The sequence below is a fragment of the Taudactylus pleione genome, unplaced genomic scaffold (assembly GCF_031769625.1).
Source record: "Taudactylus pleione unplaced genomic scaffold, aTauple2 ptg000485l, whole genome shotgun sequence".
Classification (NCBI taxonomy): domain Eukaryota; kingdom Metazoa; phylum Chordata; class Amphibia; order Anura; family Myobatrachidae; genus Taudactylus; species Taudactylus pleione.
This window is the reverse complement of record NW_028284887.1, coordinates 7,801,055-7,816,914: the sequence shown is the minus strand read 5'-3', so window position 1 is coordinate 7,816,914 and position 15,860 is coordinate 7,801,055. Positions and strand designations below refer to the sequence as shown.

The 15,860-nt window shown below is 39.8% G+C and overlaps 1 protein-coding gene across 4 annotated transcripts in view; it reads right to left on the bottom strand.

Annotated features, from left to right (window-relative positions):
- Nucleotides 1–4,013: 4,013 nt before the first annotated feature.
- PIMREG (PICALM interacting mitotic regulator) overlaps nucleotides 4,014–15,860 on the bottom strand; it is an 88,737-nt gene continuing 76,890 nt past the window's right edge. For 3 of the 4 annotated variants that reach the window (XM_088449458.1, XM_088449459.1, XM_088449461.1), the window contains exons 3-5: nucleotides 15,402–15,739; nucleotides 13,488–13,583; nucleotides 4,014–6,008 (exon numbers count right to left, since the gene is read on the bottom strand). In XM_088449458.1, the coding sequence (XP_088305584.1) occupies nucleotides 5,849–6,008; nucleotides 13,488–13,583; nucleotides 15,402–15,739 (594 nt within the window). In that variant the 3' untranslated portion in view covers nucleotides 4,014–5,848. Of the gene's footprint in view, nucleotides 6,009–12,464; nucleotides 12,512–13,487; nucleotides 13,584–15,401; nucleotides 15,740–15,860 lie in introns of all 4 variants that reach the window. The other variant, XM_088449460.1, reaches the window with a different exon arrangement.

The window sequence follows — 15,860 nt, the reverse complement described above, 5'->3', positions numbered from 1 at the left end:
CAGGTGACTATATGAATGATGTGAACTGATGTATAGGGGTTAAATTACCCGAGCACAGATCATATTCCTCTGCAGACTCATGACTCCACTTAAACAAGTATTTTATTTTTCTATATTTGTGACAAATAAGATGTTCACTTGGTCTGTGAATTCCAGTGGGGGGAAAAAAAAAAGAGAGACTGATTTCTGGGTCTAAAGTTTTAATTATACGTCTAGTTTTAAAAATAACAAAATGTGTGTTAAAAAAAATAAAAAATTATTTCTGGTGACAAATGTTTTATATTCTTATGGATGCCTTGTAAAATATGGATCAAGATGTAAAATTGAGTATGTATTTCTAAGATAAAAATGTACACTTTTTACAGGCTGTATACTTTTTTGATGTCAGTTTGTTTTTAAACAAATAAAATAAATTGCGCAAAACGTTGGTTATTTTCAAGATCTATTCAACTCCTAAAAAAACCAAAAACATTAATAAGGGTGTACTGCTGGGACGGTCTTTGAGGGACTGATTAACATTTCCTCATATTGTTAATTATATCTTCCATCAAGAGATTACTTTATAAATATGGGAGGTAGCAATTTGGGAAAACTATGGGGTATATTTACTAAAGTGTGAATTTTTAGAGGTGGAGGTGTTGAACATAGCAACCAATCAGATTCTACTTATCATTTATCTACCACCTTCTAGAAGAGAATAGCTAGAATCCGATTGGTTGCTATGGGCAACACCTTCACTTCTATAAAGCCGCATTTCAGTAAAAAATACCCCTATGAGTAATTTGGCACAGTCCACAAATCGTGGAATGCTCAAGTGTTTTACACCAAATACAGTAACTGATTTCTCAATTTTATTGCAGGAAGAGATAATTATGGGAGACAGACACTTAAAGGGGGAAGTACCGCTTGAGATTATGCTTTAAAATTGTAGCAGCAAAACTGAATGTTTGCCTACCACAATGCTCAATGCAAAAAATACTTTGATGACATATTAGTGACACAGTAGTACCAGTATCACTATAAAATGCAGCAAAAAACATTTCTAGCAATGTATACCATGACATACTTTTAGAGCATGTATTTGCATTTTATAGTCTTACTAACAAACCCAGCGTCACGTCACCTGCATTGTGTCATCAGTTTTCCTCCCATTAGAAACAGATTGCAATCGTGTTTCTGAATATACTTTAGACCATGATGAAAAGAAATCTCATAAAATGTTGAAAAAAAAAAACCCCAAAACAAAAAAAGACAACAGTGACAAATTGTCTGGGTTTGTGATTTGGGAGTCTATGTACTAATAATCACGGTACTGCCACGATTATGTCTCCAACTCTCAGAGGATATTTTCATTATTAATTAAAATATCTCCGCTATGCACCAAGGGGAACTCAGGGGGACATCGGTCACGGTAACTGCTGTCCCTCCAGTCATATCCCCAGCAATTAGGAGAAGTCTTTCACATGTGCAATGTCAGCTTCCAGAGCCAGTCAGTGGCTGCAGGGAGAGATCAAAAGAGCTCTTTTCTGACCCTGGAGCCCCCATAGGCTTACAGTAGTTTACACTATCTGAAGATGGTGTGTAAACTACCCGGGCTAAACTCCGAAAAGCTTTGCTTTTTGGAATTTAGTACATAGGGGTCAGATCGTAGTCCACATTAACAATAAAAGAGACTGCGATCTGCAGTGCTAATTAGCACTTTCCCTGAGTGTAAAATCTCCTGCATTGTGCTATTACAGGTTGAGTCTCCCATATCCAAATATTCCGAAATACAGAATAATTTTGGCATGACTGAGATGAAACCTTTGAGTTTTGATGGTTCAATGTACACAAACTTTGTCTAAAGCACAATTATTAAAAATATTGTAGAAAATTACCTTCAGGCTGTGTACAAGGTGTATATGAAACAAATGTATTTCATTTCTGTACACAAACTTTGATTGAGCCACAAAATTATTGAAAATATTGTATAAAATTACCTGCAGGCTGTGTGTATAAGGTGTATATAACACATAAATGCATTCTGTGTGTATATTGGGGCCTCATTCCCAAGATATTTCATAATGATATGTAAATATTCCAAAATAGGGAATATTCCGTTATCCAAAATACCTCTGGTCCCAAGCATTTTGGATATGGATGACTCAACCTGTAGTACATAGTAACAATACATAAAATTATGCAGAAACTGTAGTTTCTGCATAATTTTATGTAAAAATCAGCTTGATACATAGGCTCCACGGTCTGATGAACATTTTGCACAGCTGTCCATCCTTCAGTGGAGTCTGCCACACAGTTATTAAAGTATCAAGTTTTTGTGATGTTCAAGCTCCTGTGGTGATCTGTCGGTGTGGTCGATAACTGCACACATGGATATGACAAACGGAGTATACAGGCATGCTGATAATGAGTAATCAGGTAATATGAGTGAATTAGGGATACTGACATACATCTCTGAATGAGGCCCTATATGCGGATGTACTTACAAGGGAGTGCAAATAGGTTATATCTAATATGGTCCTACTCTGGATAGTTGTAGGATAATCCATTATACAAATTCATTTTTGTCCAACACCAGTCTGGTTATAGGAAATAATACAATACAAAATCACACAGCTCGTTTTTCCTGGAGGGTTTGATATTCTGGAAAGTTTTAATACTTGGTGACGAAGTGTTGGGACGGCTGTGGTCTGGATCAAAGAAGCTATAACAGGGATTACTATTTCTATCTACCATCATTATCAACACTGAGTATGTTAAAAGGTATCTGAACTGAGTGCCTGATTCAGACCCGCTCGCAAGTGGATCGATGGTGGCCCAGTGCGCATGCGCACGACGGAGCCAGCTCCGTCGTGCGCATGCACGAGACTCGGTTAGCGACGGGCAAACAGTCGCTCCGGGTCTCGTACCAAAGGGGGCGTGCTGTCGATGTTGAGTGACAGCACGCCCCCTTTGGTGGGCGGGCCGGGGGAGTGGCTGCCCAAACGGAGGCGTTCCCATGTGAACGCCTCCGTTTGGGGGCGGGCCCACTGACATCACGAGTGATGTCAGTGGGAAAGATTTCGGCTTTGTTAGAGCCGAAATCTCTCTGGGGTTTGCGGCAACAAGACCCTACCACAAGGGTCTCGTCGCAAGCCCGATGGTCGCGATGGTCTTGACCATCGCGACCATCTTCCTGGCCGCTCGCTATAGCTGTGGGTGGTCACCCATAGCTATGCAAGCGGCCAGGAGGCCGCTCTAAAAAATAAGAAGGCCGGCCCTGATTCAGAGCGAGCGCTCTGTCATAGCGTCCGGCTCTGAATCAGGGCCTGAGTCTGTCTAAAGCTGGGGCAAGTGTCTCCAAACTTCCAGCCAGCTTCAAATATCAAGACCAAACCAACAGCAGTGAGAACTTTCCACAATACTTGGTCATTCAGCGTATTATTCATTATGTCCGCGTGAATTGCCATTTTTTATCGTGTGATCTATTGCTCATGCCTGGCCACTTTCAGGTGCTAATAAATACAGTATTATTTACAAACTTGGTATTTGCCATTATCTGTAAATTGTGCCAATATTCAATCCTTATTTGTAGGGGTCCATCTCGGTGAAGACAATACTATGATAACGCAGGACTCATCACTATGGGGTAGAAGTACTAATCCTTGGAAAGAGATAAGGTACCAAGCAATCAACTCCATACTGTAATTTTTCAAACGCAAAATGACAGGAGCTGATTGGTTGGTACTTTATCTCTCTCTCCAAGGCTTAGTACATATACCCCTATATTTAGACCGCCCTCCTTCACGGGCATTGTGACAGTCATATATGCAACTGGAGATTTTGTAGCCTGTGGTCAGTGTCACGGACCCTCAAGATACGCCAATCCGAGAATCGCCGCCCGTGACTTCTCACCTGCATACACAATTGTCAATACTTTGAAAAATAGGAAACATGAGCCATATGAGGCCTTGGGTCATAAAAACACAGATCCAGAACTAGAATGAATGTTTAATTCAAGAATATCTTCAAAGCTTATGTACAAAAAGTTATAAAGAATATAATAATGTTAAAGAATCACACAGTTACTTACAATTTGCATAAAATAAAATAATAAATTGGAGAAACAAACCACATTGATTTAAATGGTTTTGGGATGAGGCCTTCCCAGTGACGAATTCTGGTCATCTGTATCCTTCGATAGCCTCATGCAAAAATGACCAATAAGCTAGGGTTGAGCCACATATTTATGCCCGCTTTTACAGGCACCCCCTCAACCCCCTCCCTGGGGTGTTTTTAACCCTTTTCAGTTCAGAGTGTATTGTCCAGCTGGCACACATTAAACAGAATAATTTCATCAAAACATCTAATTGCTTTCTTGCAAAGAATAAGGAAAATGGGGTAGATGTACTAAGCATTGGAGAGAGAAAGTGGATGGAGATAAAGTACCCACCAATCAGCTCCTGTCACTTTACAGGCTGTGTTTGAAAAAGGACAGCTGGGAGCTGATTGGTTGGCACGTTCTCTCTCTCCAAGGCTTAGTACATCTACCCTTATAATGTATTGTCTTCAGAAAATAAACTTAAAAGCTTATTCCAGGGGAAAAAAATAAAAGTACAATTTTATTATATACAATATATTTTAGTTATAAACATACAAAAGATTACATATAAAAAAAACTGATAATAGAAGAGAGAACAACAAGGTGCAAATTATTTCCTTCATTACAAGTGTTTAAAAATAATAATAATAAAAAAAAAATAGGTAGACAGGTGTATGGTATAACTAGGTCATGAATATGGCTATAATCAAAGCTCCCTTGCTTTTTTGTCCAAACCTTTATCTAAGCAAATGCAGAGCATTTGATAGAATCATCATTGCAGGAACAAGTACAATTTGGGGTCATCTTTATTGTGATGAAAAGGTACTTCAACCTCATTTTTATTTGCATATTGGATAATTCACTAGGTGTGGGAATTCTGTTATTTTTTATGGCTATAATAGAAGCTTGGTCTCCACACTATAATTGCAGCCATATATGCATTATTCTTACCTTGTATCCCCTTCAGCACTGCTTGCTCTTAGATTATGGATAAGCCAGCCCTAACACTGAAAACATATACAGTACAATATAGGGGATGAGTTACAAAGGAGTGTACAGTGTACTCCAGACAAGAAAGGTGTTTTTTTTTAAATATTTTACATTAATTCTATTCAAAATTGCATAGGGCTATAGGGCACCATTGAATCGATAAAGTTAAATTTGCCTAGTGTATAAAAGGGCTGCTTACATTCTCATATCTATTTTTCAACCAATAACTCTAAATCAAAAATATAGCACAGGTTGAATCTCCCATATTCAAAATTCTTGAGACCATGGCTATTTCGGATATCGGAATATTCCGTATTTTGGAATCATACCATAAAGAAATATCTTGGGAATGGGACCAAATCTAAACACAGAATGCATTTATATTTTCAAATACACCTTATACACACAGCCTGAAGGTAATTTTATAGAATAGGTTTAATAATTTTGTGCCTTAAACAAAGTTTGTGTACATCAAACTGCAAAGGTTTCACTATCTCAGTCATGCTAAAAATATTCTGTATTTCGGAATATTCCGTATTTTGGAATATTTGAATATGGGAGACTCAACCTAGAAAGTAAAAAGGTAGCAAGAGTTGAATGTAATTTGTTACCCGATTATATCCAGCTCAAATGCACCTTTGATGTAACTGAAAAGACACACAAGCTTTCAAACAGTGCTGTTGTTAGTAACAGTTATATTTATACATATTATATATATATATATATATATATATATATATATGTTGCATCACATTGCTGGTTACATATAGCATAAGGTCATCGTGCACCTATATTCCCAATACTGGTTAAAGCCATCTCAGTCCAGCCTTCGAGAGTATGTTGAAGTCGCCTGGTACTTCTCCAAGAAACCCGAGAACGACGGGCACAGCGCAGGTTGTTAGCCATTAAATTGTGATAATTCAAAATAGCTTCTTTTCTGAGAACAGAACACAAAACAAACATTTTTTTTTACACAGGCTTGTAAAAGCATACACACACATTTCTTTTAGTGACCTAAAACAAGGTCAACATATTCCATTTCATGGATGAAATAAAAGAACGTTAAAAATAAATGGAATAAAAAAACAGTATTAAAATAACTTTTAGGGTAGAACAAAGTATGGAAGGTATTCAGCAGTAAGGCAGCACCCTATTTAATGCTGCTTTGTTTGTTAATGACTGTTATCTTAGGGGTCCATTAAGAGCACTTTTTTATGGTACTGGATCATCATATGTGGTAAAATAGTCATTTTAGCTTGTGCTCAATGCCAGTATAAAACGCAGATATGATGCATGCAGTAAGGCCGCTATGCTGATATTCCACAGATGACAGGTTCTCTGTACTGAGCCTAGCACACAGTGGGTATTGTTGTTTATGCTCTATTACAGTGGTTCTCAAACTCGGTCCTCAGGACCCCAAACAGATCACATTTTCCAGGTCACCCAGCAGGTGCATAGGTATATTCATTATTCACTGACACATTTTAAAAGATCCACAGGTGGAGCCAATTATTTCACTTGTGATTGTGAGGAGACCTGGAAAATGTGCACTGTGTGGGGTCCAGAGGACAGAGTTTGAGAACCTGTGCTCTATTATGTACATAAGAGCACACACTTAGAGTGCACAAAGCACAATACAAAAATGCAATTTTCCCTCAGCTGACATGTTCTCTATAAAGCAGAAACAATGTCACATGAAATTTGATCAAGCTTATGGCACCTTATGCCAGAGGTTCCCAAACGCAGTCCTCAAGCCTCCCCAACAGTTCAGGTTTTAGAGAAATCCATGGTTGAGAACAGATGATTTAATTAGTACCTCAATTTGATTTAACCAATTGTGCTCTCAAAAACCTGAACTGTTGGGGAGCCTTGAGGATCGCATTTGGGAACCTCTGCCTTATGCCACTCTGTGAAATACAGGAAAACAGTAAAGCTAGGTACACACCTGACAGATTTGCCAATGACTAAACAAATTCCGATGACCAAAACGATCCCGATAACATAAGATGTGAAGTGTACACCGTACACAATAATTGAGTCACGCAGACTTCATATAAATAACGTCACCTCGATAATTTGAAGGATTGGAGCGATATCTGTACACACTACAAATTCCGATCGATGCCTTTCTGATTGGAAAGACATAGCGTATGCAGCACAACTATGTCAGTGGCAGATCCGACAGGTTATTGACCGCTTGTCGATCCCTGGTGCCGTGTACACACTAAACCATTCTTGGGCCAACGACCCAACATCTGATAGGATGGCCTGAGAATTGTATAGTGCGTACCCAGCTTTATAGAATTATATCTGTTGTATATACAGGAAAACTAGACAATTACATAAGGGGTAGTGTTTATATTGTATTTTGGCCTATATTGTGTTATATAGTATTCTACTATTAAATATACCCATAAAGTTAAAATATATTTATTCCGAAATGCAATAAAAAAGTATTGTATGTTTAGTAAAATATAGAAATCATTTGAGCTACTACAAAATGCCAAAACTTTTAAAACTAATCACATACTTCGGCAAAATGTTATAATTATTTTGATGTGACCAGAATAGGTTGGAAAGTTGAACAAAGTCACTCTTTGCCCCTTTTTAAAAAAATATCATCTCTAAAGCTTTACTGCAATACAACCCTGGAGTACACAGATTATATATTAGACTAGGAGTTCCAATGTATCCTGGTTTCCCTATGCAGCTCCCCCCCTTTTTTTATATACTAAATTGAAAAACTTTGGCTCATAATACTAATTTACCATAATTTTGTTTATAGGTTGGCAAGTATTCAAGTTTTGCCTTATTAAACTAATGTCTGCGAGTTATCATAGTGCGGTGCATGGTGCTTAGCATCATTAGGTGAGCCCCCAGACACTAATGCTATGAAACTCAAGATAATGAAGAGGGGGCAGGGCCAAGTGATGGGATTTTCTGAGAATTGCATCAAAGCACTTCCAGTCCTGGTCATACCTCTTGAAAGTGGCAGGGATGTGAGAGGGTGACCTAGAGTCCATGGGGCTCCCCAAATTTAGGAGTCTCCTGTATGTTTTCCAAGACAGTAGTATGACAAAGGGGAGTATGGGGTTGACTTTATGGTCTAAGCAAACCTCAAGTCACGATTTTTTTTTTTTCTTCAAAATTACACTATACATAGATGAAGGATGCCTAGATCCCACAGCAGAGTGATTCAATCCACCAGTTTAATATATACTGTATGGTGAACAACATTGGTTGGACAAGAGTTCACAGAAGCTCATAATTATCCTGGAAGTGCAACCTAACTTGACTTTATACATTGTATGGATACTACACATGCCAGGTGGAGGGATTCCACATTTGTCTGTTGGAACAACCTTGTAAAAACATCCGTTACAGTTTGGTTTTGAAGCAGCCAAACTACTTGTATAATTGTGGAAACAGTTGACTATTGTGCCAGTACAGGTAAGATTAAAGTCAAATATAAAATGGTACATGTGTGTATAATATATATTATATATATATATATATATATATATATATACATACATACACACATAGAAAAATGTATCAGTATACCATTATAAAGAGCTTAACCTTACACAGAGGACCCAGTGCTGATCAGTTAGTGTCTCCTGTTCTGTCACCATATCCTGTGTCAATGCAATTTCTATGGCCTGTCTGCCACCGTTTAGAGCTACTACTCTGAGCATGTCTTCTATTTACTACTATAATAAAATACCTTTTACAAACCAAGTAGTATATACAAATCGGTTTATTTAGCCACTAAAAACTTTGCCTTATGAATGATTGTACAAAACATTCTCAGTGCTAGATAAAAGACTATACACAGTAACAATATGTTAGACACTGAATGTACGAAAATACATATTTATATAATATTAGATCAACTTAAAATGTAGGTTTAGTGGCTGTTTACTAAGAGTAGGTTTTGATATGTTGTTCCATATGTGGAAGTAAATGAAGTATCCTCCATAGGTAGCAATGGTACAATTACCAAATTACCACAACAGATGGAAGAAAGCTACAATGTCAGTGAAGCAAATGCACACTATTGTTTTTTCATAGCCAGCAAACCTAAATTCTATGATGGAACTTAAGATATTTGACACCATGGCGTCCACAGTTTGTGTAAGCTATAGTATTCTGTAGTCCTTAGAACACGTAGTACAGTGATTGGTTTAAGGAAGGGCCTACTATTACTAATCAAAATGAAATTTTAACATTAAGGATATAGGAACGGAGTGTACCAACCTCAAGTTCATGACATTAGACAAATGAAAGTAAAAATGTTCCTTCACAAGAATGTGCATATGCTATAATTCAACACTTCAAGTAAAGAAGCCTTGGCGAAAATCTGAGCTTCAAAGCCCATTCTAATGCACAAAATAGTCATTTAGCTGAACTGCTTAGTGTAACGGGTTAACAGCATAGCTCCTATATTGTCTGACAGAAAGGGAAACAAATCTATGGTATTGGAAAGGGGAGAGGGATACAGAACCTACTGGGGGATCAGCAACGGGAAGCAGTCAGGAAGCCGATGGACGTAATCCTGACCGCCGGCTTCCCGACTGTCAGATCCCGGCAAGGCAGTAATGACAGGCGACGAATCCCGACGCCTGTCATTAGACCTACGCCATGAGCCCGACACCCGGCAGACCGATCGAAGGTAAGCCGTGTGCGGACAGCTGTGGGGGGAGGGTTACATTAGGGGCTCCCGGGGGGGGGGGGGGGGGGACACTTCGGGTTAGGCATCCCTCCCGGAGGTTAGGGTTAGGCACCACCCCAGGAGACTTAGGGTTAGGCTGCAGGGAAAGGGGGGTTAGGGTCAGGCACTTGGGGGCGGGGGAGATTAGGGTTAGGCACCCCTAAAGGATGGTTAGGGGGTAGAATAGGGTTAGTTAATACTTACCTTTTTATGTTCGGGATCTTCAACCCTGCCGGGCTTCCGCTGTCGGGATTTGAACCGCCGGCAGTAAATCATACTGGTTCCTCAGCAATAATGTTAGCCATAAACACTGCAATATCACAGCACTTATGGCGTAACAAACATGAGGTTGTCTTACTGATATGTACCCAATTTTGATTATTAGAGAACTACAGATAGCTCTGGCGTATCCTTTCCATCTTTCCATAAAGGCGGGTAAGCCCAATGACGCCACAGGGGACCCAGCTGAACAATCGCATATTGGTAGATGTACTAAAGGCACACATCCACTAGATGACAGGCAAAAGACTGCACGATTACGACATTGTAATCATGCAGTCGTTTGTCTGTCTGTGATGAGCCTTCACTGAACGAGCAGTCATTCAGTGAAGGCACATCAATCATCTGCAAACATGTTGAACCTGACGATATCATCAGGTTGTACAACATATTTGTACGATGATAGATGTCTAAACGACTAGCGGGAGCGCGCATTGCTGGTCGTTTTAGAAATGTTTTAAACAATCTGCAAATGATTATCGAACAATAACGTTATCATTCAATTTAATCGACTAGTGGATGTGTGCCTTAACTGGGCATCCACTATACAATTTTCTGTCAGATATCTGTCCAATTTGGCTGGTTGGAATGAAAACCTGGTAAATGTATTGGAGCAAATGACAATCATCCATTTGCTCACAAACACTGAAAAATAGCCAAAAATGGTTGTTCAGACAAATTGGTTAAAACGCACAAATTTAACCAATTTGAACAATTTTTTTTGTCTTTTTTTCAGTGTTTAAAACAATATGATCGATTGTCATTTGCTCCCATACATTACCAGGTTTTCATTCCAACCAGCGAGATTGGACAGATATCTGACAGAAAATTGTATAGTGGATGCCCAGCTTTATTAGAGCCCCCATACATCAGCAATCGATTTTGGCAATTCTGCAATTTGCAGATGATTGTGTATAAAAATCTGCGATGCATGGGCTTCACAGATCGCAGATTGTAACCAAAAATTGATTCGAATTGTTAAGTCAGATTGTCCAACATGTTAGATTTCACAGATGGATTGGGATGGAAGATTGCTAGTGTATGGACATGATCAGCAGATTTGCACACCGTTACCAGTAAAAGGAAGGGCCTTTCAAGATTGGCAGATCTGTGTTTGCTGCAATCGATCTGCAATAACTGAAAATGATCTGTAATGTATGGGCACAAATTGCTAGATTGGGAAATCCTAATATCGGGCAATAAATCTTCAAATTGTTCAATTGTAGTTTGCCGATTGCTGATGTATGGGGGCTTTTAAGCATTGTAGAGAAATAAAGTACCAACCAATTAGCTTCTGTCATTTTTCAAACACAGCCTGTAATGTGACAGTTAGGAGATGATTGATTTGTACTTTATCCCTCTCCAAAACTTAGTACATCTACCCCAAAATCATGAGTAGCTGGTTTGGCCGAATCTGTAACAAACTTAGGGGTCTATTTACTAAGCAGTGTTAGGAGAAGTGAAAAGTGATAAGGTGCCAGCCAATCAGCTCCCAACTATCATTTTTCAAACACAGCCTGTGAGATGACAGTTGGGAGCGGATTGGCTGGCACCTTATCACTTTTCTTCTCCTAACACTGCTTAGTAAATAGACTCCTTAACCCATTAATCTCCAGCTTTTCCTTGTGGGACAGCACTATACTTTGTACATAATGTATTCCTTCTTGCACACAGCCATATCTGGACTGTAGCCTCAATATAAATTTTAAGACTTGAATAATACTTTGATTGTATTCATATTACAGAGCTTATTTAAAGGAGTTGTACATCTAAGTGTCAGTAAATACTGCCTCAGGTTTTTACAACTTTTGACAGAGTACTTTGAAAGGAGGGAAGGGCTGAACAAAACGGTGGTAGTACAGGCCATATCTCAGACATGCAGAGCTCTGCGGACAATCTTTCAGTTTCGCCATTCTGCGATGTATTTGTAAATTTGCGCTTTGAATGAATAGAGCAAGGACATGATCATTCATTCATGGCAGAGCAGGAAGGAAGTACTTAACGCCAAAGTCCGCTGGCGAAACATGCAAAACTTTGCGGCCCAATACGTAACAAGGAGAATACTTTGAGAAATGGGGTCAGATTGGTTGATATCTCTCAGGAACTTGTGCCATATTGTTACTTTTCATGCAATTTTCATGATGCAATGAAACAAAGCAGATATTATAGGAGAAAACAGCCTCATACTCATTATTTCATCAATGCATTGTATCACCAATTTTCATAATTACAATACATAAAAAAAAATTAATAAAGTTGGAAGTGAGAAAATTCACAAGTGCTTGAGGAGTTAAATGTAAGTGTCTTTAAAGCAGGAATAAAACATTTCTGTGGGTTAGTATATAAATCCAGCCCATGCACAGGTTTATAGAACACACTGGGAGAATTCGGGAACTTTACCTGGTGATTACCATCTTCAGTTATCAATGAGAGAAACTGTCATGTCGCTGATAATAGATGGAACAACAATAAATGTCAGCAGGGTTCAGCTTTTATTTTCTTTATATACAGGAGCTCAAATATCACATAGGTTCTACCAGTGGTCAAAGCGGGCTGGTATATGGGGATATGCCTTACCGCAGCTTCCTACTGCTTTGGTTGTAAAACAATTACATTCTATTCATTGGCATTTTCCATACCGCCACTTCAACCACTGATTTTTAGCGTAAAGCTATATCAGTTAAGTAAATGTTTTATAGTTTTAGTGCATTCCGATACTGTACCGGAACAAGTTATTTATCATATACTGCAGATACAGAGAGAGTATATTTTGTCAGGATGAAAAGTGCATAAACAGCTGGCTTATGTGCAATGTGTTCTGATCTAAAACCTAAAATTTCAGCACAGCATGATCGGTCATGCTTTAACCTATGCTACAGGTACGCGGTCATAACACATTGTACTTATAATGCGCGTTATTTAAGACTGGTCTAAACTGTAATTTTACCCAGTGTCCCCCATCACATATGTGAAGGAGCTTGAAGGACTGCTACATTTGAAATGTAAATGAATCGAATATTAAATATATAAGTAAAAGTCTCGGTACTATTACAGAACTCAAAATTTTTGACATTGTATATAATAAAAAAAAAAAAGGGAAGAGGTTTCCTGCAGAGACCACCAATAGGGTTACTGACAGAATCACAACAGTATCTCAGGTATAATGAGCTCCTGAAACCTTTGTATATTTTCTGCAACGGATTTGACAGGTTTTATTTGTCCTTTAACAAAGCTGCCCTTTAAAAGCAGTCCTCCAAGTGTTACATAATGTATTCTCTCTGGGGATGGAAGAGGGTAAAGGAGGTACTGGCTTAAGTGGACGTCTCTCACACAGTCCCAAATAATGCCTTTCTGATTTCCAGATTTATGCTTTAGTCAGAGATAGACTCAAATGGGCAAATCAGGCAAATATATCCACTTTACCTTTCTTCCTGTAAGATGGCATTGTCAAATACCCTAGAGAGGCGTTTTAGCTGCCGGATTCCTGTGGAGACAGTTTCTAGGTCTCTGTCAAATTGCCTGCAAAAATAAAAAGTGATAAGGAAAAAAAAAAATCACTAGAACAAGAATGAATGTCACAAATTCTCTTCTACAAAACAAACACATAACGACGATTATTTACATATTTTTCTACAATACTTAGCTATATAGTGTCTTTATTTAGTAGCGAGCTATGAGTTACTGCTGCAATCTGCTGGCTTTCTTACAAAATTGGACAGATTCATTTGTTTGTGGCTCTATTCAATGACTCTACATAAACACGAGGTAAGAATGTACAGATGTGTCCGCATTCACCTAGCGTTTCTGTGCATATGGCACAAGATGCTTAGGACAGCTTATACGATTCATACATTTTCCTGAATTTTGCATCTTATTTGCATTATAGCCACATAAAAAGTCGCTTACAGAGTACCATGCACACTACATTAGTACTTATGTTGTAAAGGAATAGTTATAAAGTCGCAGAGTAAGCATAACGGTACTTGATACGTGGCATGGCGCTGGTCACTCGTATCGGAACTCTGGGCCTGATCATATTTGGGAATGACAAGTAACTGAGCACCTGGATAAAACCATGTTGCACTGCAGGCGGGGCAGATTAAAAAGCGCAGAGATTTAGGTTTGGGAATGGTGAGTCTGAAATAGATATCTAAATTGCAGTATAAAAATAAAGTAAAAAAAAAAAAAAAAACTGTCCAGCATACGTGCAAAAGCAGCCAGTATTTTCCCTGCATACAATTTTTTTTTATGTATTTGCACCCATTGCATGGCTTGTTCAAGTACACAGTTACGGTATACTTTTCGTTAATGAAGCCGGCGGACGGAATGCCGACCGCCTGCTTCTAGACTACTAAATCCCGCCGAGGGTTAAAAGACAGGCGTCTAAAATCTAGATGCCTGTCATTTTACAGACTCCAGGAGACCGGCGCCCGGCATCCCGATCGAAGGGGCGCCGGGCGCGGACAGCTTTGGGTAGGGTTTTAGGTATAGGGCTCCCGGGGGAACTTAGGGTTAGGCACCCACCCAGGAGGTTAGGCTAGGGGGAGGGAGGGTTAGGCACCCCCCGTGGGACTTAGGTTTAGGCGGCGGGGAAGGGGGGGATTAGGGTTAGGTACGGGGGGGAGGTTAGGGTTAGGCACCCCTAAGGGAGGGTTAGGGGGTAAAATTAGGTTAGTTTATACTTACCTGGGGACGATCGGGATTTCCTCCTCCATCGGGCTGCCGCTGCTGGGAGTTGAACCGCCGCCCATGCGGCCGGCTCTGAATCATACCGATTGCCACAGTCGGACCCCGATAATTAACATTCTAATTCGCCGCGGCCACCGTAGCAATTCAGCATTGCTCCGGTGCGGTGGCAGCTGATGTGAAATCAGTTGCCCCCGCGAGCAGCTTTACTGCTCCTTTTCGGAGCAATGAATCTTTTCACTGTTTCTGTTGGAGCAGTGACGGCGGTGCGCATGCGTGACCTACAGGTCACGCATGCGCACAAGAGGCCCGACACCCGGCGGAAGGAGCCGGACAGGGGCGGAGGGATCCGAAAAGGATCCCTTCTCGCAACCCGGTCCTGAAGATGGCGAATGCCCCCGCAGTCAAGCTCCGAAAATATTATATTTTCGGAGCTTGATGAATTCTTCCGCAAACAGAAGGTAAGTAGGAGATATCTGTGCTATCTCCTGCTTCACCTTCTTAATGAATGGCCCGAATACTTGTCACAATTGCAGGTGAAAATTTGTTTTTTCACCTGCTTTTGTGACAATTAAGTGATGATGAATAGGCCCCATAGTGAGCACAGGATATCATTCTTCCATTTGAATACACATTAGATGCATCATGTACCTTCTCCTGTTGAGAGTGGCAGGTGAGGAGTATGGGCTGTTCAGAGAAGCCGCTCTCACAGACCTCCTCAGGGTTACTCCCTCTTTTCCCACTAAGTTAGAGAAGCTTCTCCATTCCCAGCTTGTCCTTCTGGTACAGAGAGATCCCCTCTTGCTGGACTTTGGGGTGACCCGCGTGTTTGGGCTGGCTTCCTCCACCATCCGGCGACGCCTGGGAGTTCTGGGGGTGGAACTTTTTTTGCCACTTCTCGGGGTACGGCTTTGCTTTGTGGAACTTTTGATTCGGTCTGGAGAAGCTAATAAATAATTACTTGGATTTTGCCCAGTTTTCCGTATTTTCTGCAAAATAAAAGAAAAATGCAATTACACGTTTACAAGCTATAAACACAGTTCAAGTAATGTAATGCTGCATCCACAGGCTGTGAAATTGGGCCATACCTTAGCATATGCGCTCAGAAGA